Source organism: Pleurodeles waltl, chromosome 8 (genome assembly GCF_031143425.1).
Source record: "Pleurodeles waltl isolate 20211129_DDA chromosome 8, aPleWal1.hap1.20221129, whole genome shotgun sequence".
NCBI classification, from domain to species: Eukaryota; Metazoa; Chordata; class Amphibia; order Caudata; family Salamandridae; genus Pleurodeles; species Pleurodeles waltl.
The window spans coordinates 552685053-552710798 of NC_090447.1; the positions used below are offsets into that span (position 1 = coordinate 552685053).

General features: G+C 44.8%; 1 protein-coding gene across 1 annotated transcript in view; it reads right to left on the reverse strand.

The window, feature by feature from the left end:
* The window catches only part of MSL3 (MSL complex subunit 3), a 151230-nt gene that overhangs the window by 64053 nt on the left and 61431 nt on the right, over positions 1-25746 (reverse strand). Inside the window, exons 6-9 of the mRNA XM_069204614.1 lie at positions 16506-16628; positions 15996-16156; positions 15575-15733; positions 1020-1279 (exon numbers count right to left, since the gene is read on the reverse strand). Of these exons, the coding sequence (XP_069060715.1) occupies positions 1020-1279; positions 15575-15733; positions 15996-16156; positions 16506-16628 (703 nt within the window). The remainder of the gene's footprint in view (positions 1-1019; positions 1280-15574; positions 15734-15995; positions 16157-16505; positions 16629-25746) is intronic.

A 25746-nucleotide genomic window follows, 5' to 3' on the forward strand; every position in this document is an offset into this window, starting at 1 on the left:
GCATCGGCTGTGGGGCTGGCGCCAGGGAGGGGATGGTCTGGATTCATGATTGGATCCATCGGAGCCGTGGTTAGAGCCGCAGGCGCTGAACAAGATGGGGCCCCCTCTGACCCTGCGGGACCCGAAGAAGGTCCGGAGGGGTCAGCCAGCTTAAAAACGGGGCACAGTGCCCCATAAAATTCTTTAACTTGAATAGGGGTCACTCCAGCTCCTGGAAAGGTGGAGATGAGTGGAGTTGGCCCTGGCATAGGCTCTGAAGAACCCTTCCTCGAATGCAGATGTTCTTTTGTTGCGTCGACCAACAGACGAGGAGTATTCGAAGAGTGATTCAACTTCTTGATTTTTTTCTGCCTCTTACCTGAATGTCACGGTGACTTTGAATGGGACAAAAAGGACTTGGGACTCCTGGAATGATCCCAGGACCTTCCTCTCGACCGAGACCTCCAAGGAGTCATGCAACATGGAGTCGGCTGCTGGGCTGGTAGCAGCTTTAGGGACCAAAAAATCCTGTCAAAAAGTGAGGGGGGTAGGTTTTCTCCAGATCTGCGCTGGCTGATGCAAAAAAGAAAATAACTGAAATCCGCGCGCCGAGGTGGCACCTATAATAGGTGAAGCGGACGTCCCTTCCGGAGCAGACGTCACGTGGAGCCAGCCGATGCCACCAACCGGTGCACAGTAGTACTCATGAAACATTTTCTGGATCCAGTCTGACGCCTTGGGCGAATTCAAAGGTAAGGAAACTGCAGCTACAAGTCTCTATCAGATAAAGATTAACAATACAGGGGAAAATCAAACAAAATGCAACCGCAGCAGCTCCAGTCACACATAAAGTGTTGAAATCAGGCAGTTTGAGCATGAACCATTTGGAAGGGCAAAGAGAGCTACTAAGGGGACAGTGATGTCATTGCATTTTTCTTAAAGGAGATGTAACTTAGGCATTTATAGATGTCCAGATATTGGGTAAGCACATAAAAAGAAATAACAGCAAGATTAATTGTACAATTTACAGATGGTCTTACTTTTATCCAGGTGCAGAAACAACTTAGGCATTGAAGCAGGTGTTTCAGGGTAGCGCCGTTTAGATTGTGGTGATGCACTACTTTCTGACTGCACGTCACAGGTAGAGTACCGAGTAGAACGCCTCAAAGACTGCAAAATATCTGGTTCAGTTCTTCGTTTTTTGGGGGTGTGTGATTCTCCAGTTGTTGGTTGACTATCTGTAGACTGAGGGGTAGGTGGATTCAACAGAGGTGGACTTGGGGATACTTCTTCTTGATTTCTGTGAATAGAGATTAATGGACTTATTCATTTGGTATCCTACAGCACTTCTGTGCCACAGACTATTAAACAAAGCTAAACTTTCATAGACCTGCATTTTCATTAGTACACTTTTCCTCACATAATTGCACAGTTATCAACAGATCTTGGTTTGGAAAAAAGAGACTTAAATATGATTTACTTGATTGAAAATGGAGATTTTGGTCTCTTGCTGTGATTGGGGCTTTCTATTCACTTTCAGTGTATCCTGTTTTCATCATGTCTGACATTGTGCCAAGCTACAAGATCGAAAATAAGGGGTCTAACTTATTATTAGATGGCCCACTATAAGCTAACAGTATTAGTACAACCCATATATTTATTTAAAAACAGAAGATACTCAGTTATTTTGAGGTGGCAGGGATGCAGCTATCATTAGTGCAGTAGGTTCAGTGCCTAACAGCCCTGAATTGGTCAGGGTCCACTGCAACCCTATTACTCTTATCTTTTACTACTTAACAGTTGCATGAGGAAATCATTTTCCTTCCTTGCATTAGGGCTGATGGGACTTGCTACGCCAGTGGGTGATAGAGTAGGACAGTTTATACCCAAACCTAAATGTTGTCCATTACCAGTGTGACATGATAACTACTGGCAGCCTTTCTGTAGCACCTTCTCTCATAAATAAAGGAGTAATGTGGCCTTAAATTAATAAAGTGGATCTGGTAGCACCTACCCAAGATCATTTGTGTCCGGTCTAATACCTAATTATCAAAATGTAATTTTGTAATAGCTTTTGAGGTAAGCATGATTAAATATTTTATAGTTTTTTCAATTGGAGTTTTTTGAGATAATGGTCACCTTCATAGCTGGAGTGAAATCCAAATGTTATGCAAATGTGGCTACAATGGCGATATGCGTGAGCCCAAGCTTCAAAGGGTACTTAGACAAAGACAGTAGATTAGGGAATTGATTTCCTTGCACGAATAGGAGTGGATGGCTGTTCCTCACGTCTTTGTTTAGTTGTATTTCTTGTACAAACTCAATAGATCCCTTTCCCATGGGATGCTGCCAGTATGAGTGGAAGTAGTTGGTATTACTTGCTTTATGGGAAGAATGTTTTTGGTCAGAGAGGAGGGCAGTGTTTAAAGAAAGCTATTGCTTGACAGAAAAAAAACACGAAGTCTTCTACCATTTTCGTTTTTCCTGTAAGGAGCTTGGGGAGATCATACTTACTATATGGTACTCCGCAAAGCATGCAATACATCTTGTTTGGAAAATCTGGGTGGCCAAATTTTAGGTATAGATAATATAGTTTTAGTGGTAGCAATGACAAATTAGCTTTCACAAGTGAAGAACCTGAGCACAGCTCACTAGCCCGAATATGTCTGCATCGTAAGAAGAGAAGGCACTGCCATGCTGCTCAAGAGGAATTTCCCTTATGGATGGATGGATGGAAAAGAGAGAAAAAAAAAAAAAAAAAAGCTTCAGGGACTTTACCCAAATCCTGTAGGATTATTGGGTTCTGTGGACAGCCTTATCTCTTGCTGGAAAACTTGCCTTGCAGAAGGTTGTCCTGAACATCGTGACAGTTGTCATTTAATTTGTTTTTATTCCTTGCTTGCTAGCTTTTCTTTATCTCTAATAGAAAGTATGATGTTCTGACAGATCACACAAAAATACTGTTGTCATTGTGGTTGACCACTCTGTAGGCTGACATGTATTTTATTTATATTAAAATGTGCAGCCATTACAATATGGCCCCTTACTGAGCAAGCTTATTGTTTTGTAAGATGGAGGCTAAATGTCAACATGTAGATTATGTTGAAAAATTGAGCATGTTAACCCCTTCCCCGCCAAGGACGTAATGGTTACGTCTGTGGCGCCACAGACGTAACTATTACGTCCTGGGACCGGCCCTCGGGGGAAGCGCTAGCGCTCCCCCAGGGGGCTGCCCCTCAACCCTCTCAAGTCAGGGTTGGACATGGAATCACCATTTGCTTCCAGCGCATCAAAGAAGGAGGAATGTTTTTCCTTTGGGGAGGGGGACAGGGGGGAGAAGGGAGGAGAATTGTCCTTTCTCTCGATGTCTGAGAGGGAGAGCGAGAGAAAATACAGTGTGGGGAGCGATCCCTTGGGCAAGGGTCACTCGCCTTGGGGGGCCAATATATTTATCGCCGTTTCTGCCCCCCTTGGGGGCAGAGCGGGCTTTTATTTTTAGGCCGATCTGCACTCAAGGGGGCAGAAGCCACTAGAAACCAGGGATTGGTTTTGTGGCAGGTTTTTTTGTGTTGGCGGGCGGCCCCTTGGGCAAGGGCGCCCCCACGGGGCAAAAAGCACTACTGGGCAGTTCTTCCCCACTTGGGGCAGATCGGCCCTTTTTTTTTTTTTTGGCCCATCTGCCCCCAAGAGGGGCAGAATCCACTTAGCGCCAGGGATCATGTGTGTGTGTGCTTTCTGGGTGTGGGGGAGGCGGCTCCTTGGGTATGGGTTGCCCCCCAAAGGGGACAATATAATCTATGCCATTTGTGCACCCCTTTGGGGCAGATTGGCCTATTGTTTTTAGGCCCATCTACCTCCAGGAGGGGCAGAAGCCATAAAGACGCCAGGGATTTTTCTCTCCTTTCCTTAGTTTTTTTGGTATTGGGGGGAGGCACCCCCTTTGACAAGGGTCACCCCCCAAAGGGGACAAAGCACTGTTGGGTATTTCTGGGGGGGGGCAGAATCCACTTAGTGCCAGGGATCGTGTGTGTGGGGGGGGGGGGCAGAAGGGGGGGGCCCTTTGGGCAAGGGTTGCCCCCCAAAGGGGGCAATATATTTTATGCCATTTCTGCCCCCCTTGGGGGCAGATTGACCGACACCATAAAGACAGCAGCAATTTTTCTTTCTTTCCTTTGTTTTGTTTTTTTGTGTGTTGGGGGGGGGGGGGGGCGCCCCCTTTGGCAAGGGTCACCACCCAAAGGAGGCAATATATTTATGCCATTTCTGTCCCCTTGGGGGCTTGGCACCTGAGGGGGAAAAGGCCTGGCAGTGAAGGGGTTAATTTAGTTTTGCTGTAGTCTTAGTGTCCCAAAACCCTATTTTATTTTGAAAACATGAGATAAAATAATTGGTCAAACAGTATAAATATCCCAGGATTTACCCATGGATTAGGGGAGGTCTTTACTTTTAGGAATTATCGCTAGGTCACAATAGATTGCCAAGTCAGCCTCTCTCAGGCCACCGGAACCGCTGCTGTACTCCACAGGAACTGATTACTGTTACACTGAGACAACCTTGTCCTGCTACATTATTTCCGCGGCTTCTGTCAGCGCTTTGCAACATTTTCACAGCTGTGCATCCTCTGGGGTTGGCAGAACTTCAGCAGCATCAAAGAAGCAAGAAGGAATCTCCCTTGGAGTGAAGAGTCACTCCCCTGCATCTGCGGTTCCGAAGGCAAAGAGGTCCAGCTGCTGAGATCTGCTGTCCTCTGGATCTGTGAAGATTCTCCAACACAGTGGTGGTTCTGACGGGTCCTGTTGGTTCTCTCTGCTTGCTGTTCAACTTGGAAGACAGTGAGCCTTTGCCTCTTCCTCTAGGACAGAATCCCTGTGCACTGTGACTGTTGCAGCAACCAACGACTCCTGCTCGGAGAGATCTTCAGGCTCCAAGTAGCCACGGCCCTCAGCACTCTACCTCTGCAAGGACAGTCTCCTCTCTGCTGCTACAGCGATGTGGGACTCCTCTTCAGGTGTGCTGCCTGGGCCTCACTGCGACTTACAGTGCCTGCTGCCAGTGGGTTGCTGGTGGGGGCTCTGACTGCTTCTGCTGGCTCTCTTGTCTTCCTAGGGTCAGGCCGGACTCCCCTCCAAGGGTCAAGTCCCCAGGACCTTACTGGTCCTCTCCAGCCCAGTAAATCTTGTTCAGCTCCAACTTGCATTTGCTTGTGCTAGTTGATGGTCCTTTTCACCACCGACCCATCTGCAATCTGGCGACCGTCGAAGGACAGCTTCTAGATGACCTCAGGGACTCCTCTGCAGCTCCTGGACTCTGCAGCTAGCCTTCACCCATCACCATCGTCCCAGATCTTCACCCACACTCTGTCCCCTTCATTTACAGGTCCTCTTCATCTGGAATCCACCGGTCGGTTTCGCAAGTCTGGTTCTGTTCTTACAATTGTTCCAGTTCCTAGTCCCATGTGAGCCTATGGGACTACCAGGTAACTTACATCTGCTCTCCTGGTCGCTGGGGGATTTATAGATACTCACCTCTTGGGGTTTCAGATTCTCCCAGCCCTTGGATAACTACTTCATATCCTCTGGTGGGGGGGACCCATTCTCGCCTTCCACTATTTTAGTATATGGTTTGGTCCATCTTCTGGGCCCTTGCTATTTCTTGCTATTTCTAATATTTTTATGCTAATTCCTAGTACTTACCTCCAGAAAGGGGGGATTGCCTATAGTATTCTAGTTCAGTGTTACTATAATAAAGTACCTTTAGTTTTGCAACAGTGTGTGGTTCCTTTCATATGTGATGTTACTGTGTGACTACTGTGGTATTGCAAGTGCTTCACACTCCTGCTAGATAAGTATTGGCTGCTCACCACAGCTACCACTAGAAAGCCCTGGTTTCCTAGACACTAACACGTACTAATAAGGGTTGCCTTGCTCTGGTATAAGGTGCCAACACCATAGGTGTCCACCACACAACAGGCCAGCATCCTACACATATGCTTTTATTATGTCTTTTCAGCGATATTTCCAAATTGTCATTTTGTTGGGGAAGGTTAGGAGCCCCACTGGCTAACACAGGGTTAAACAGTTCACACTTAAAGGCGTCTAACTCCTGAATAGGACCATCTAACCAGGTCAAATAAGGTGTCAAATTGATTGGAAAATTAAACCTGATCTGATGGTCAGATCTGATTTAAAGTCATTATAAATTTTCCCCAACTTTTAGAAAGTTGCTACCCTGCACTCCAGCTGGTACAGTGGCCATACAAAGGCCATTCACGCATAGACTGGTTTCTGACCACCTGGGGAGAAGTGTACATGCCTCCCAGACCCCGGATTAAAGGCATTAGCTGTGGAATGAGGTGTGACCTCCTCTCCCAGGAAGGATGCAATCAATGTTAGCCCAGGAGGAGATCTTCCAAGGTGAAGCCCCCATTGGCCGATCGCTGGTAACAACACTCCTGAGCAAGATGCTTTTTGTCCCTGCAGACATATATGAGACAGATAAGATAGCCAAGAGAGGGAAGCCAGTGTTAGAACTGTTTTTCCCACTGGCGTGTAGCCTACTGGTAGTCACATCCTGAGGGTGGGCTACGCAGCTCCTCACTACCAAGGAAAGGTTGTGCCATTTTGAAAAGAGCAAGAATGGGCACTCTAGTATAGGCATGTGCCACACATCACTGGAACTACAGAGGAGGAGACCCATTAGCCCATTGGCTAGTGACCGCATGGTCCCCTCAAGCTATCTCTCGGAGATAAAATGGTCAACCCTGGCACCCTTAGCTTCAGTTCACAATTGGAGAAAAATAGATGACTGAAGAAGGCTTGTCCTTCTGGCTTTTGATTACACAAAGAGAGGCTGCACAGCCAAGAGGACTGTTAGAAATGGTGTTTCTGGTTGGCTAGAGTATGCACCTAAGCCAGGCAGAACCCACTGTGAGAAAGAAGCCTCTTTCTAGCATGGTTACCCCCACGTTTGGCCTGTTTGTGAGTGTGTGTCAGTGGGTTTTAATGTGTCACTGGGATCCTGTTAGGACCCCAGTGTTCATAGTTTGTGGCCTAATGTGTGTGTTGTCAGTAGTGCTTAACTGTGTCCCTGAGGCTATGCTAACCAGGACCTCTGTGCTGATGCTTTCTCTGCTTCCAAATTAGTCACTATAGTTTAGTGACTTCATTTACCAATTCCAATTGGCACACTGGACCCCCTTATAAGTCCCTAGTATATGGTACCTAGGTACCCAGGGCATTGGGGTTCCAGGAAGTCCTTATGGGCTGCAGCATTTCTTCTGCCACCCATAAGGAGCTCAGACAAATCCTTTCAAAGGAGTGCCACTGCAGCCTGCGTAAAATAGTGCACACACTATTTCACAGCCATTTTCACTGCACTTAAGTAACTTATAAGTCACCTATATGTCTAACCTTCATTTACTGAAGGCTAGGTGCAAAGTTACTAAGTGTGAGGGCACCCTTGCACTGCAAAGGTGCCCCCACGCTGTCCAGGGCCAAATTCCCAGACTTTGTGAGTGCCGGGACCCCATTACATGCGTGCACTACATATAGGTCAATACCTATATGTAGCTTCACAATGGTAACTCCGAATATGGCCATTTAAGGTGTCTAAGATCATGGAATTGTCGCCACCATTCCAAATCTGGCATTGGGGAGCCAATTTCATGCATCCTGGGGGCTCCACCATGGACCCCCAGTACTGCTTAACCAGCTCTCTGAGGTTTCCACTGCAGCTACAGCTGCCGCCACCTCACAGACAGGGTTCTGCCCTCCTGGGATCTGAGCAGCTCAGTCCCAGGAAGGCAGAACAAAGCATTTCCTTTGGGAGGATGGTGTTACACCCTCTCTCTTTGGAAATAGGTGTAGCAGGCTTGGGAGGAGTAGCCTCCCAGAGCCACTGGAAATGCTTTGAAGGGCACAGATAGTGCCCTCCTTGCATAAACCAGTCTACACCGGTTCAGGGACCCCCAGTCCCTGCTCTGGCACGAAACTGGACAAAGGAAAGAGGAGTGACCACTTCCCTGTCCATCACCACCCCAGGGGTGGTGCCAGAAGCTCCTCCAGGGTGTCCCAGACTTCAGCCATCTTGTTTTCCAAGGTGTGGGGACACTCTGGAGGCCTCTGAGTGGCCAGTGCTAGCAGGTGACGTCAGAGACCTCTCCTGATAGGAGCATACCTGGTTAGGTAGCCAATCCCTCTCTCAAGGCTATTTAGGGTCTCTACTGGGGGTTTCTCTTCAGATTCTGCTTGCAAGTTTTCATCAGGAATCCTATGCAACCACTGCTTGATCCTCTGACCTCGGATCGACCACAGACTGCTCCAGGAACCGCTGTAACTGCAACAAAGTATCCAGAAGGGCTACTTCGACTCTGCAACTTCAGCTCCAGCCAGCAACTGCAACAGTTTCCACAGTGTGCATGCTCTGGGGACTCCCTGTCTTCACCCTGCACCAGAAGGACCGAAGAAATCTCCCGTGGAGTGACGGAGTCACTTCCCTGCTCCAGCAGGCACCTTCTAAGACGACAACCAGTTCTCTTGGACTCCTCTCCTGGCGACGAGCATGCTCCTTGGAACACAGGTGGTGGAACCCTTCGACACAGACTGTCCTAAGGTCCTGCTGTCCAAATTTGGAGGAGGTAAGAGCTTGCCTTCCCAGTTTGCGACAGTACCCCTGTGCACCTCGTCATCTTCACCTCCTGAGGCCTCTGTGCATTATTTGCAAGAATCCTTCATGCACAGCCTGGCCCAGGTCCCCAGCACTCTATCCTGTGACGCTCAACTCGCTGAGTTGTTCTCCAGCGATGTGGGACCTTCCTTTGTAGTGCTGCAGCAACTGCAATTTGCATCTCCTTGTTCCCAGTGTCCTGGGACCTCCGTGGGTGCTGCCTGGTCATCTGTGGGTTCCCTCCAGTGTTGGGAGCCCCCTCTGCCTCCTCAGTCCAAGTTGAAGCCCCCAGGTCCTTCCTGGGCCCAGGCAGTGCCATTTTGACACAATCCGCAACACTGCTTGAACCAAGGCTTGTTGGCAGAATCCAGCGCCGAAACTCGCCTGCATCCAACATTTCCACGTGGGACATCCATTGCATCATGCAGTAACCGGTAGCCATCTTCCTTAGTGCTTTTCTGCAGACTTCTTCTAATCTAATGTCCTCTTTTTCACAATCTTCTAGGTTGGCAGGGGCTCCTGTCCTTTCTGGAATCTTCTGCAACTTCTGAACTTGGTCTCCTCTCTTTACAGGTCTTCAGGTCCAGGAATCCACTGTTTCTTGTTTGCAGTCTTGCTTGGTTCTTGCAATAACTCTAATCACAACTTGTAGTGTGTCCTAAGGAAACTTGTAGTACTTTACTCGTACTTTCCTGGGCTCTGGGGTGGGGTATTTTACTCACCTTTGTGGTATTCTTACTCTCCCAGTGATTCTCTACACACTACACTTGTCATGGGGGGAATTTGTGATTCACATTCCACTTTCATGGTATATGGTTTGTGTTGCCCCTAAACCTATGTTCTCCTATTGCATTCTATGGCATTTCCTGTTGTTTGCACTATCCTATTTCTAATTACTTACATTATTTTGGTGTCTAGTGTATATATTGTGTATAATACTTACCTCCAGAAGGAGTATTGCCTCTAAGATATTTTTGGCCTCGTGTCACTAAAATAAACTACCTTTATTTTTGGTAACACTGAGTATTGTCTTTACTTGTGCATAAGTACTGTGTAACTACAGTGGTATTGCAGGAGCTTTGCATGTCTCCTAGTTCAGCCTAAGCTGCTCTGCTACAGCTACCTCTATCAGCCTAAGCTGTTAGAACACTACTACATTTCACTAATAAGGGATAACTGGACCTGGTATAAGGTGTAAGTACCCAAGGTACCCACTACAAACCAGGCCAGCCTCCTACACCCACCCACTCTAGTCAGGGCGAGGGAGTTACACACTCAAGATAACTCCTGGTCACCCTCTTGGTAGCTTGGTACGAGCAGTCAGGCCTATCCCAGAGGCAATGTGTAAAGCAATTGCACAACACATACAATACATGTGACTCACTATCCCCACCACAAAGAAAACACAAGACCAAGTTATATAATAATAAACTGTATTGTACACAACATCATTAGAACAAACACAACATGACGGTAATACACTGCTGCTACCCAAGCAGTTGTCAGAACATTACACAGTACTATCACTCTGCGAAAGCTAGCTGTAGTCACATATTGGGAGGGGGGGAAGCCTCATCCGGAAGCTTCCTCCCCGCCCGTGATCCTCACAGCAACTGCAAGGGCCCAACAGTAACAGGGACCCCGTTAACACTAAAGGGTCCCGGTGGCGCAGGGGGGCCTCTAATGAGGCACCCCACCTCTGCCCGCAATACAATTGGATGATACCCTGTGGAGCGGGGGCCTCCGATGAGGCTTCCTCCCCTGCCTGCGAAGTGTCCGCACCCGATGTGATGCGTGACCCCCAGGGACACTCTCCTCAGTGCTTGTCGCCCTGGCGCCACTGCAAGGAGTGCAATCGCTCCATTCTCTGTTTTCCCCTGCCCAGGGGGTCCCAGATACAGTGCGCTTCAGACGTACTTCACAAAGACCAGCTGCCCGGGTAGCGGCGGTGGGATTCCTCCGGCGGTAGACACGAGGGAAGGGCTCTCCAGGCGCTTTAGCAATTAAAAATGAGAGCTCTTGCAGCGCGGTAGAGGCATCAAGCAGAGCGCTACTCCATGCGCTCCAACAGATAAAAGAAAGCGCTCCTCATGCTGAAAAGCCAAAGGATGCAGATTGCAGCAGGGGCCACAGCACCCAGCCTCTGGGAACACAGGGGAAGCACAGGGAGGCAGGGCCCAGCAACAGGCCAGGACAAGGGGGATGGAGTCAGTGACAGTTCCTCCTAGTGATCCAGCAGGTCACATGTCAGTATAGCAGAAGCAGTCCAAGGCGGTGCCTGGTGAGTCCCTTCAGTAGCATTCTGGGTCCATTTCCTTAAGATGTTTCTTGTGCATTTTATATGGGGAAAATCCCATGTATTTATACTCAATTTTGCAAAGCAATTTCAAAAGGGGGTGGTGAGTTACAACTGGTTCTAGGTGTGTCCCCTCTCTCCTCCAGCACAGGCTCCAGACATCAGCAAGGGGTAAACAAGCAATTTGTGTGAGGCCAGGGCACAGCCTTTACAAATGCAGGTGTGCCCCACCTCCCCTTCTCTCAGCCCAGGAAGACCTTTCAAAATGCTGATGCACCTCTGTGACACCTCCACCCTCCCTGTGTACAGGCTGTCTGAAAAGTGTGCACAAAGCTGAGCTGCCACTCTGCCCCAGACGTGGACTGGAGTCAAGCTGCAAAACACCATAGTCGTAAGCACAGAGAAATGCTCACTTCCTAGAAGTGGCATTTCTATAATGGTTATTAAAAGTCCACCTACACCATTAAGCAGCATTTCTCACTACCATTACAACTATACCAAACATGCCTACGCTACCCCTCATAAATCAGACAATAACCCCTAAGCATAAGGCAGAGCATTTCCAATGCAATCCTATGAGCAAGGTAGCACTCACAGCAGTGAGAAACCAAATAGGCTATTTGTCACTACGAGGACACGCCACGCAACCCGGTACATGTCCTGCCTTCTACATACATAGCACCCTGACCATAGGGCTAGCTAGGGCATACCTTAGGGATGACATACAAGTAGCAAATGGGGAGTTTTGGGCCTGGCACGTAAATTTAGATGCCAGGTCCCTGTGGCAGTAAACTGCGCACCCAGGCCCTGCATTAGCAGGCCTGAGACAGGTTTGAAAGGCTACTTCTGGGGGCGTTGCAAGCAGCGCTGCAGGCCCACTGGTAGCATTTAATTTACTGGCCCAGGGTATAGGGATACCACTGTACTTATAGGTAAATTGAATGTGCCAATCAGGTGTAAGCGAATCCTACCAACTTTAGAAGAGAGAGCACCTGCACTTTAGCACTGATAAGCAGTGGAGGCAAAAAGTTTGGGGATGACCCTGCAAAAAGGACCAGGTCCAACAGAATGCACCTACTGCACTTTTGAGCTAGTGAGCTGGGACCCTGCCAGTGGCTCCTGACCCCGGGAAAACTTAATTTCACAACTTCAGTAACTCCAGTGGCTCCAAGGATCAGGTGTCTGGTCCTCTGGAACCCGCTTCAGGGACACCAAAATAGAAAGAGCCCAACTCAAAGTGGTAGCCCTGTAGAAGTTTCACTGCTACCAGTCGCCGGGGACATCAACAAAGAAATCCTCGATGGCCAAAGTCTGCACCGGAGTCTGCCGGACCTGAGAGAGCTGTCCATGACTGGATTCGTTGGACTACAATGGCACAAGTCCCCACCAAAGGGTTTGGCTCCAACCAAGATGTATCATCGCCAGCTGTGGAACTACTGCTACAAAGAGGACTTCGAGAGATGTTGATATACATGACAGGATTCGCCCATCACCCGTGGCCTGAGGAACCACCACAGAGATATGCCTGTTGACCGCACCACTACTGGAGCATCCACATTGCTTGTAAGCATCTTTGCCTGTATCCCTCAGCATCAGGACCACTCTGTTGTGTTCCTATGGCAATCTTGTTCGAAAGTTGGAAACCTTCTTTCAAACAGCTCTGGTGGCCAGGTAACTGTACAAAAGTATCCTTTCTGGCCCTCTAGACCACGTCCCCGTCGGATTTGGTCACCAAAGCTAGTCTGGAATACCCCATCTAACATTTCCAAACTTTCAAAAAATTATTAAATGTTACATTTGCCAATGCTTGTTTGTGGTTGCATTTAAAAGTTCTAAAATCTCTAACTCCAGAACCCTCAGGCCGATTTTATCAAAGGACTCTAAAAATTAGTAAAACTAAGTTCCATTTTTATAAATTGTCGTGTCTCTTTATCGGTGTGTTATTTTATTTCACTATATGGTGCTGTTAAATGTGTTACACTAAGTTCCTTTACTAAGCCTTACTGCTCACAGTCACAGCTACCCAGGGTTGAGCTACAGGTTAAGTAAACAATACTGTTCTTTCCCAAAAAGGTCTCTGCGAGTGTACACCACGATAAGGCTACCTATACCTATCAAAGAGTGCACCCACAGACTCACAGTTATGAAAGAAAATGTTGTCACAATAGGGTCACCGACCAGCATAATAAGCACATGACTTCCAATTGACGTCCTTGACCAAAACATGGCATTATTCTTTATCTCCTAAAAAAGCATAATGCAGTACCTCAGGAGACCGAAAACTGACTCATCTTTAATATTTCAATATTGGTTAAAATATCTTAAAACGTGGGTATGTTGCAAACACAAGCTCTCATATTAAGAAAGATATGCCACTGTTTGCATCTTGTAGTCAGACTTTAGGCCTGGCCTTGGGATAGAGAGAATACTTCTTTACGTTTTGAGTAAAACCTTTGAAGCTACTAAATGTGACGCACTATCGCTCTCAAGCTTATTTGACCTGTCCACTGCTTTACTACAGTGGACGTCTCTCTATACTTACTACTATTTATAGGGTGTCTGTCAGTTTTGAAGTTCCTGACAAACACGAACCATACTCTGCTCAGACTATTCTCCTACTCCAAGACCACACTTTTGTGTGGTGTCCCACAGAGTCATCACTCCACTATTTAATAAAGCCCTCTGAAAACATTTTCTGGGCCATAAACAACATTCACTAATGGTGTGCAACACTGGCACCTTGACAAGACATTAAAGTACACAGATGCTGGTAACACGGTTCCACATTTCTGCTACAACTGCACTGAACTTCAGGGTAATGTATATTAATTGTAAGAACATTCTGTTGTAAAGAGCACAAAGAGCACGTTTTAAAGCACAATATAGACATTCTTTGAACTAGGAGAGCAGTTGACACCCAATTAATGAGAGGTTAGGGGTTTTCTCCAGTGCCACATTCAACAATGAATAGCGTGTTGCGAATTTAAAAGCATGCTAGTTGGGCAAGACAATGGAAGAGGAATCTGGCCAGTTTGGCGTACTGCCCTCATCAAGAGATCTTTGCTTAGGTTTATGGAACTGTTTTTTTTACCTCTTCAGTCGCAAATTCTGTAATGAGATAGCCATTCTATTCAGTGCTTATGATTATCAAAAGCTGCAGCCTACAGAGCTACATTGTCCGGCCCTTTCTTTTCATTCACCTTAAAAGACAACAAAACAGGATTGCAAAGGATTATTTTAAATATCACTTTTCATACTTTTTACTGACATTTCATGACTTTGAGATATTTTTCAGCTTTTAAATTAAAGGAAATGCAAAACCGCCTTCTTTGAATACTAAATTATGGATCTGCCTCATGGGCTTTTTGGCCTTTCAGAAGAATGGTTAAGATGTTACACAAAATGGGACTTCATAAGAAGTAATCTGGGACCCCACACCTTGGTCGGACTATTCAGTGCTTAGGATTTGAATGAAAATTCCCCTGAAGAACAAGTACGACAGGTAAGAAACCATTTCCTCTTATTTTCTTGACGAGAAGGGTATCTTGTGCGAGGCATGTTTACTTGATGTGTGCATCATTAGCTGGGACGTGGCTCTCCGATATAGACGTGGTTATCTGGGGGTGCTTTACATTTTTTGTAATCCAGGCAGCCACAACTCTCGCCTTAACTTTGTCCTCAAAGTTCTCCGTAGCCATCTGAAGCTTACTATGAGCATTAGGAGGTACTGCCTGGACCTCCAAGCCTTGGCCTGGCCTCAATGAGAAAGTTGTCCTCCTCCTGTACTACATGCATCTTTACATTATCATGCTGTGTAGCTTTCTTTGTTACTCTTTGGTACACATCAGTGTCATTGTGAGGGAAAGCCTTAACCAGGTCATCTTGAAGGTCGATGAGGTAGTTTTTTCAGGGCTCCTCCTCCTGCCTAAGGCACTACGGTTCATAAAGGGGGCCTTCAGGGTAAGAAGTGCTTTCCTGGGTTGTGCAGATACATTGTGAAGAAAACAATTTGTTGTTTTCTTTTGCCTTAGTGCATTATGTATAAAAGTCAAGTCACAACAGCTCTTGGAATTCGAAAATAACTTCAAAGAATTTTTTTTTAAAAACATTTGGGCCCAAAACTAGAACACACAGACTTATGCAGAGCATGTGTATGTACAACTACAGATGCTATAAAGATTATTTTAGAGGGAGTGGACCTATGAACTGCATACAATCCTGTGAAAAAATCCCTATCAATGGTCTCCTGCATGCTCAACCCTAAGCAGAATGGGAAATAAGTCACAACATTTAGTAGTCAAACAACCTAATAAAAAGGTAAAATTTACATCATGAAGTGCAGTGGAAATGTGAAGTAACCCAAGACAGAAAAGTGGCAAAGGACAATTCTACGTCCAGGGTGACTCGTGGAGAATCTAGATCAAAATGCACATTGAAGTGACTTAGAATCAATGCAGGAGAGAGGAAGAATAGAGAGTTCCAATAACTTCAAAAAAGATACAGATGTGCTCGTGATTGGGCTCTTGACTAAGACAATATGAAAGAAGATGGAATACTGTTAGAATTGCAAAGAGGTACAGGAACCACGGCCGAAGAAAAGGATACCAAAACTTACAGGTGAAGGTGCAATCTTACCTGTTTGCTACAACTGGATTTTCTTTTATAGGTAGAAAAAACTTAGTTGACGTCACTTTCTTAAATTGAGATTGTTCATATGGGTAAAGCAAAATTAATGGCAGCGTAAAGTCAAAAGTTATCCTTAGCCCATCCACCATTTCTTTACACAGTTCCACACTGGAAAAAAAAAAACAAGGATTACATCAGCTTAACATAAAAATGCATTTTTCTTAGCACTTAAATTCAGATAGCAAATAACTATTTAGCCAGTCCACCAGAATAATATATTTAGACCAATAATCACAGTTTGTTGGTGTACAGGCAGGATGCACTCTCCTCAAGCTGAATACTTTTCAAACGAACAAACTCAAAAAAGAAAACTGGGAGCGACACTGCTGCAGTGATCAATTAATGAACAGCACACCAAAGGGTCACTTACTTCTTTTCTGGTGGGATGTAGTGCAAATTCATGTTAACATTGGCCGTTGTTTGATGGTTTCGAAATCGTTCATCTGCTGAAAATGCTGCATTAATTGCAAAATGCTTCACATAGGATTCTAAAATTGTGATTATGTTCGTTTGACATGGTAACTTCACCAGCTAAAATGATAAACCAAGGAAATGTTTACTGTGTTGGAGAGACTAAGGGAGCAATTTAATAGCTTTAACACTTCACACAATATACTCAATATGGAGGTCTATGGCCTTTATACTAATCAGCAGCAATGTTAAAAGCAGGACTTCTGGAAGCTGTGAATGAAGTTTAAAGACAATTAAGAATTTTATGTAAATTTGCAAGACGTCAAAAGCTCTAGAAAATAATACTCAATCAAAAAGTCAAAGCAGACTATTATCAGGTACTTAGATTAATTTAAATCAAAACATTAAACTGAACTTATTAAGCAGTAAGAGTGAAATTTCAAAGAAAGTGGGAAGTGCCTTTTCATACTCTTTTTCTTTTGTTGATGTAGTAGCAGTCTTCCTCGAGCTTCTTCTTTAAAACCTCTGGAATTTCGATGCTTATTATTCTTTCTTCCATTTCCCTTTTTAAGTGAATATCTTGATCCTCTTTCTAAAACAAAAGTCGTGACACAGTCAAATTAGAGCGGGAAAATGGATCAAGAAATATACATTTTAAAGGATAGAGCTTCTATGTTCACGGATGTGTGCGTGTGTAGATGAAATTGATTAGCACACCACTGCTTCCCAGCTAAGTTTAAGTCACATAAATAACCATACATACATTGATAAAACAAGCATACAAATGGCATAATGGACATTCCTCTACAAATAAATATATGAAAAATAACAAATGCACACAAATGTGGCACGATGTCAAACCAAACTAATTTACATTTGGCTAAGTCACGTTATTTCAAGCACCAAACACAGGATCCTGTCTCACAAGCAATGCAATCTGTTCTTGACTGCAAATAACACACAGACTTTATAAATGCATGAGGGGTATCTAATTACTAAGATATGACCACAGCGATCATGCTTTTCTTTTGTTGCTACATATGACTTTAGAATTGCATGAATGTAAAAGGCATAGACAGCAGCTAAACAACAACAAAAAATGGACATGTATATTATCTTATGACCTTCAAAACACCTTAATATTTTAAAGCAGCAGCTCTGCAGAAGTAGATGATAATAGAATACATCCAAGTCCCAAATGTATAATCCTTTGCTGTCTTTGTTGCTTGCATTCTTTCTATGAGTATGCAGGTTTCATGGGCGATGAAGAAGGCAGACATGTATGTGGACGTTCAACCCGTTAAAAAAAAATTAATACATAGGTTATTTATGGTTGTCCATGTGTAGAACCATGGAAAGGCAAGGTTGGACAATGAGTGTGAAGCAGGATTCTCAGCATGACCAACTGCACCTGGCCAGATGCCTAAAGAACTGGAGTCTGAAACAGCACACCACAGAATCCACTGTGTTCACAGTTACATATTTCTTTAATAAACAAATTTCCTCTTAAATGTTCACCTACTTCTTCACATTTGGCGCAGTGGTATATGCTACAGACTGACTTGCAAATCTGTGGTAGGACTTCATGAGCTTAAAAGGTGGTGCAAGACTGGACAACAGCCTTGGGTGATTTAGGATAGGAGCCTCCAGCTCTGCCGGAAAAGTAGATTTTTCATAAGCAGAATTAACAAACGTTTTCATTTTTATTAGACACAGAGAGGGCCGATAGTCCCGAAAAATTCAACAACCTAAGGATGTTCAGTATAGCAAGTGACAATAATTTTCAGTCCACAGTCAAAGCAGGACTGGTTCTTGGATTCAGGGTAGGAGATAGACACGAAGATGCATTAGGCGAGTAAAGATAAACAAGGTGATTCTTGTTTTAGGCAGTTCTACACAGGTCTACGAAGAAAAAAAAATGACATACCTTTCTTAAGGTCGACTTTTAAGATTTTGTTTTTTGCCAATGCATTATTTACCTTTGGCATGGCCCTTTCACTAAACTGGAATCTGGCAGTTTTTCAATGCTGCTACAGTGCTCACACAGTGGTCTTGGTTGCACATCGTGCTCAGTGGTACTGCAAGACAAGGGTATTGAGCACAGGGCATGGTTTGGATTACTGATTTTGATCAGAAAGAAGTCTAGAAATTGGTATCATATACCACCATGTACAGCAGCATTATGCAGCACTGCTTACAATGTACATTTACCTGTTACAAAAATACATAAGTAAAAGTGATCCTGAATGAACTCAAACTAATAAAAGTAAGGCTACAGACAACAGTAACAGAATTGAGGATGTAATGTAAATGAAAATATCCTGAATCCTTTCAAAGTATTTTGGCTAAAAAATAAAAAGATGGCAGGAAGTTGAATCCCTAAACTATTTAAATGTAAAACACAACTAGCAGATTTCGCTTTCTAACCTTTACACCTTTTGAAGAATTGTTATAAGAAGGTTCTTTCAAAATGACAGACATAATTGGAAAATTTACAGATACTGAGATGGAACAACGCAGAAGAGGAAACTTCCAAACTAAGGACGAAAATGAACAAGATTTTACTCAGTGATCAGATTGACAACTTTCTCATGACATTAAAAAGTAACCTGAAGAAGCATCAAATGGATATTACTAAACAAAGATAGAACAGATGTGTATAGGATCAAGACGACTGAGTAATAGTGCATACACACATTTGCACCAAGATATATTTCTCAGAACAGAGATAACAACCTAGTCTCCAAAAACAAACACTTTCCAAGATCGTACTAATTGGACTTTTCAGATAATGAGGAATTAACTAAAATAAATGAGAAAGGTTGCACAGGGAGATGGGGTGGGAGGCAGAAGAAAAGGATGAAGTCAAATAAAACACACAGACGCAGAACAAGGAACAAAGGTCTTCAGTGGGTCAACCAAGAAAAACACTGAAAGGGGATAAGTTGCATGCTGCAAGTCTTTAATTTATCACAAAGAGTGTTAACCAGTGAGGAAAAGGATTTCTGGGACTGCCACTGCCCTTTTCACCCAACAAGGATCTGAATGTAGAAGATACTGAAAGTAAAATGCTCGTATTTGCAGGTTAAAATTATACAAATTCTCATTACAAATTAAAGGGAAGGACTTAGAATCTATCTGTGGCAGTGGCTGAGAAACCCAGACACATTTACCATAACCTGTTGTAACAGCATTAATTTACCTAAACCAATCACAGCTGGCTGCACAGAACTCCTGCTGTGTCAAGCAACACCTTCCTCGAAGGAGTATAGAGCCCAGTTTAAGGTAAACTAGTGGTAAAAAGTATATTAGCATCTTGCTTAAAGATTTTTAAAAGAGAAATGGGTAGGAAGGATATATATGATTATTAAAAGATCAAAAATACAATAAATGGAATAACTGAAGTAAATCTCAATACATTTTCCTGAACCTCTAAAAGGAGCTGAATGCAGTTATCAAATGAAAGGTGAATATTGTGATACACTACATAACAAACAAGCTTTTTGAAGATTCAACTATAAGATGGCAAATTAAGAGGCATGTTTCAATTTATTTGGGGGGGGGGGGTTGATATTGTTGATATGGTCACTGTTTGAACAACCAAGCCAAGTTACATCTCCTGAAAAAGCAAATCCCAGTGTGTACACACACACACACACACACACACACACACACCTATAACTATGAGGACCAGCCACTGACCGTAGTGAAGTGTGTATTTACAATTGTAACTCCACACAGGCTTTGATAGTAGGGAAGGTTATAAAGCGGACCCAGGCAAATATAACTGCACTTTTAGTTTTTTAATGCACTCGCTCGAAAGTACCTAAACACACTACCGGGACCAGTCCTCAAAAGGATAGTGTTTGTATGGAACTGACTGTGTTTACCCATGTTATGAGGACTGAACTGGTCCTTACAGCGTGACACTGACACACACACACATACATCCGGACATCCCTACAAAATCCTCCACATGTACAAAACCTCTCTGAGATAAGATGTCTGACTTGAATCATGTTGATACCTTAATTTATTTCTCTTGCACTATGAAGAGTTTACCGTTATTTATATAAGACAATAAGGGTCTCTTGGTTATGTCCTACTGTTAAGAGTGGAAGATGGGAGGAAGCTTTAAAATGCTTTATTGGGGACAGTGTCACAAACAGAAAAAATATTTTCAACAAACAATTTTTTTCTCAGTTAACCTTTTACAAGGGCACAGCCGTATGTTCGTGTTTCAGATTATCAGTGACACCAACAAAAGAGGACAGTGTTCCAAGCATTTGCCAAAAAACAAGTCTACACTATTTAAAACGTCGTCCAAATAAGAACGCACTTTCAAGCACTTACAAATGATTAACCATTCATTGATCCATACACCCTGCAAATATCTGTTGCTAATAAATGAATATGTTTCATTCATAGTGGAGCCCAATAAACCTTCAATAATATTTCCTTCAATAAGATTCCGTTTGGTCTTGCTGAACTTAAAGCAGATCGTTAACGATGTGTTTTTTGAATTATTCTACAGTAGCCCTTTTGTCCACAAAGTTGTAGTCTTATGCACAAGACTGATTCGCTACACCTTTACCAGTATTTGGAAGCAAGATCAAAACTTTAGAAGGAGAAAGCTGGTTATTTCTGTGTGACAAGCATGCATTAAGTCTAGTCTGGTACATTATCATTCAAATTCTATTCCCAAAAAGTTCTTCAGTACTCTAACACAAGCATTCCTTTGCCTCCTGCTTAAATAAAATTACAGAAATCCAGAGGTATAAATTGAGTTCCTAGACTATCTCTGAGATAAAGTATGCCAGAACAACTTTAACTGCCCCGTCATTATTATGCAGATGTACTGGGTTTTTCCAAATGGGTGTACCATAAAGAAAGATTTCATATCGTTCTCTAAGCAATTGTTTCAGAGTGGCAACTGTAAAATGTACTGCGGGTAGTACTTTTTAAGGTTTTGCCTGTTGTTCGAGAGATACTCTCTACAACACAAAAAACAGTCGACCTTGGGTCAATCCCTTGACATTCCTGGATCGCTTTCTTGTCCATCTCACTCTCCTGCTCCTTATTAAACAGCTTTCATCCCTATTCTTGTGTTTGGTCCCACCCTAGAACGTGCATCTGTCTACTACAACTGTGCTGGGAGTACTTTTTTAGGTCTTGGCTTAAAAATAAAAAAAGCTGAGAACCTCTTAAAGACATCTTGGATATTATTCAGTGAACTTTGAGGCCGCCCATTACTTATCACTGGTCGGCATCATCCTGCTTTTCAACTGCTGGCATCCTGTTCGTTGTTCAGCACTGCAGTCGCCACGACCTCTTACTTTGTGTGGCTCATGGTCCAGGTGCTTGTGTTCATACACAACTCGCACTTTTGGGATATATTTTTTATTTTTGCTGATGCACTCTACAGAGTGCATCTTTTGTAGTTGGCTCAGTCTGGTAGCACTCCCCTGTCCACCTGCTCTATTCTTCCTGTTGTTGTGCTTGCTCCTTATCCCCCGTCCGTTTCTATATTGCTCCCTCCACAAAAAAAAAAAAAGTGTGCTTTGGCGTGACTCCGCTTTCCCATGCCATAGCACTTTTATTTTTATTTTTATTTTTTTACCTTTTACACACTCGTCCTTTACCTCTTCCCGTGATTTGTTGCTTGAACAGCCCCACTGTTGTGTTGCTTGTCTTGACAATTTTGATTCTTCAACACGTTTGTCCCTTAGCACATGCTTGCACAATACATACATTTTAAGAGAACTTCAGGGACCAGTTTCACTGTAAATCAAGCTGCCAGTTCTTCCTCTTGCCACATGGCAAGTGTAGGAAAGTACCATCTTGCCTGGCACGTTACCCCCATATTTCACTGTATATATATGTTGTTTTAGTCTATGTGTCACTGGGACCTTGCCAGGCAGGGCCTCAGTGCTCATAAGTATGTGCCCTGTATGTGTTCCCTGTGTGATGCCTAACTGTCTCACTGAGGCTCTGCTAACCAGAACCTCAGTGGTTATGCTCTCGCTGCTTTCCAAATTTGTCACTTACAGGCTAGTGATTAAATTTACCAATTCACATTGGCATACTGGTAATTCCCTAGTATATGGTACTGAGGTACCCAGGGTATTGGGGTTCCAGGAGATCCCTATGGGCTGCAGCATTTCTTTTGGCACCCATAGGGAGCTCTGACAATTCTTACACAGGCCTGCCAGTGCAGCCTGAGTGAAATAACGTCCATGTTATTTCACAGCCATTTACCACTGCACTTAAGTAACTTATAAGTCACCTATATGTCTAACCTTCACTTGGTGAAGGTTGGGTACAAAGTTACTTAGTGTGTGGGCACCCTGGCACTAGCCAAGGTGCCCCCACATCGTTCAGGGCAAATTCCCCAGACTTTGAGAGTGCGGGGACACCATTGCACGCGTGCACTGTACATAGGTCACTACCTATGTACAGTGTCACAATGGTAACTCCAAACATGGCCATGTAACATGTCTAAGATCATGGAATTGTCACCCCAATGCCATTCTGGCATTGGGGGGACAATTCTATGATCCCCCGGGTCTCTAGCACAGAACCCGGGTACTGCCAAACTGCCTTTCCGGGGTTTCCACTGCAGCTGCTGCCAATCCCTCAGACAGGTTTCTGCCCCCCTGGGGTCCAGGCAGCCCTGGCCCAGGAAGGCAGAACAAAGGACTTCCTCTGAGAGAGGGTGTAACACCCTCTCCCTTTGGAAATAGGTGTGAGGGATGGAGAGGAGTAGCCTCCCCCAGCCTCTGGAAAGGCTTTGATGGGCACAGATGGTGCCCATCTCTGCATAAGCCGGTCTACACCGGTTCAGGGATCCCCCAGCCCTGCTCTGGAGCGAAACTGGACAAAGGAAAGGGGAGTGACCACTCCCCTGACCTGCACCTCCCAGGGGAGGTGCCCAGAGCTCCTCCAGTGTGTCCCAGACCTCTGCCATCTTGGAAACAGAGGTGTCTGTGGCACACTGGACTGCTCTGAGTGGCAGTGCCAGCAGGTGATGTCAGAGGCTCCTTCTGATAGGCTCTTACCTCTCTTGGTAGCCAATCCTCCTTCCTAGGTAGCCAAACCTCCTTGTCTGGCTATTTAGGGTCTCTGCTTTGGGGATCTCACCAGATAACGAATGCAAGAGCTCAGAGTTCCTCTGCATCTCCCTCTTCACCTTCTGCCAAAGGATCGACCGCTGACTGCTCAGGACGCCTGCAAAACCGCAACAAAGTAGCAAGGCGACTACTAGCAACCTTGTATCGCTCCTGCCGGCTTTCTCAACTGTTTCCAGGTGGTGCATGATCTGGGGGTAGCCTGCCTCCTCTCTGCACCAGGAGCTCTGAAGTGGGTTGACAGAATCTTCCCCCTGCAACCGCAGGCAACAAAAGACTGCATCACTGGTCCTTTGGGTCCCCTCTCAGCACAACAAGCGTGGTCCCTGGAACTCAGCCACTCTGTCCAAGTGACTCCCACAGTCCAGTGACTCTTCAGTCCAAGTTTGGTGGAGGTAAGTCCTTGCCTCCCCACGCTAGACTTCATTGCTGGGTACCGCGTGATTTGCAGCTGCTCCGGCTCCTATGCACTCTTCCAGGATTTCCTTCGTGCACAGCCAAGCCTGGGTCCCCGACACTCTATCCTGCAGTGCACAACCTTCTGAGTTGTCCTCCGGCGTCGTGGGACTCCCTTTTGTGACTTCACGTGGACTCCGGTTCACTCTTCTTCCAAGTGCCTGTTCAGGTACTTCTGCGGGTGCTGCCTGCTTCTGTGAGGGCTCCCTGACTTGCCGGGCGCCCCCTCTGTCTCCTCCTCCAAGTGGCGACATCCTGGTCCCTCCTGGGCCACAGCAGCATCCAAAAACCCTAACCGCGACCCTTGCAGCTAGCAAGGCTTGTTTGTGGTCTTTCTGCGTGGGAACACCTCTGCAAGCTTCATCGCGACGTGGGACATCCATCCTCCAAAGGAGAAGTGCCAAGTCCTCTTCTTTCTTGCAGAACTCCAAGCTTCTTCCAACAGGTGGCAGCTTCCTTGCACCCTCAGCTGGCATTTCCTGGGGTCCTGCCCACTCTCGACACTGTCGCGACTATTGGACTTGGTCCCCTTGTATTACAGGTACTCAGGTCTGGAAATCCACTGTTGTTGCATTGCTGGTGTTTGTTCTTCCTGCAGAATCCCCCTATCACGACTTCTGTGCTCTCTGGGGGTAGTAGGTGCACTTTACACCTACCTTTCAGGGTCTTGGGGTGGGCTAATTTTCTAACCCTCACTGTTTTCTTACAGTCCCAGCGACCCTCTACAAGCTCACATAGGTTTGGGGTCCATTCGTGGTTCGCATTCCACTTTTGGATTACATGGTTTATATTGCCCCTATACCTATGTGCTCCTATTGCAATCTATTGTAACTTTACACTGCTTGCATTACTTTTCTTGCTATTACCTGCATAATTTTGGTTTGTGTACATATATCTTGTGTATATATCTTATCCTCATACTGAGGGAACTCACTGAGATACTTTTGGCATATTGTCATAAAAATAAAGTACCTTTATTTTTAGTACTTCTGTGTATTGTGTTTTCTTATGATATTGTGCATATGACACCAGTGGTATAGTAGAAGCTTTACATGTCTCCTAGTTCAGACTAAGCTGCTTTGCCATAGCTACCTTCTATCAGCCTAAGCTGCTAGAAACACCTCTTCTACACTAATAAAGGATAACTGGACCTGGCACAAGGTGTAAGTACCTCTGGTACCCACTACAAGCCAGGCCAGCCTCCTACATTGGTTGTGCAGCGGTGGGATAAGTACTTGTAACTACTTACCACTTTCTCATTGTGTACTTTTCATAAGAGAATAATATACAAAACAAGTTCAGTGTATGTACACCTAACCAAAAAGTTTTGCTTTTCTCCTCTTACACTTTCTACTAAGTGCTGAAAAGTATTCTAAAAACTTCTAAAAGTTTCTAAAAAGTTAGAAAAAGTTTTTTTCTCTGTTCTTCAAAAAGTTCTGAAACTTTTTCTTCCTTCTCACTGTCTCTAAACCTTCTTCTATCATGGCTGATGTAGAGTCTGCTCTTAAAATGGTCAATAATACCTATGACAATTTGAATTACAAGAGCCTAAGGAGTCTCCGCTTAGATAAAGGTTTAGTGATAGGAAAGAACCCTACAAAAGAGTTTCTATATAACATGCTTATTATGAATGATGAGTCTCTAGGAGGCACTTCAAATAAGAAGTTAATAGATGGCTCCCATGCTGACTCAGGGGATCTCCTTGAGGGCGGTGGGGAGGGTTCTGTTCCAAATCTGCCCCCTAACAGGCCACCTAGTAATGCTGGTAGTAATGGAGGTTACCATCATAGTAGGGGTATCTTTATTCCTGGAGGCCAGGTTATTAGGGGTCAGTCAGTTAGGGACAGATCTCCCTCTGTTGTTTCCAATTTATCTTCTGTGTCCAAGCATTCCCAAACCACCCATCCTGAAGACAACATGTTAGAGTGGAAGAGACCAGACTGAAGCTTAAACAGCAACAGCTGGCCTTAGATAGGGAATCCCTAGGCCTGTAGAAGGAGAGACAGAGATTGCGGTTTGGACCCCCTGGTGGCAGCAGCAGTATTCCTGATAGTAATCCTGTTAGAGAGCATGATTCTAGGAATCTGCACAAGATAGTCCCCCCTTATAAGGAGGGGGATGACATCA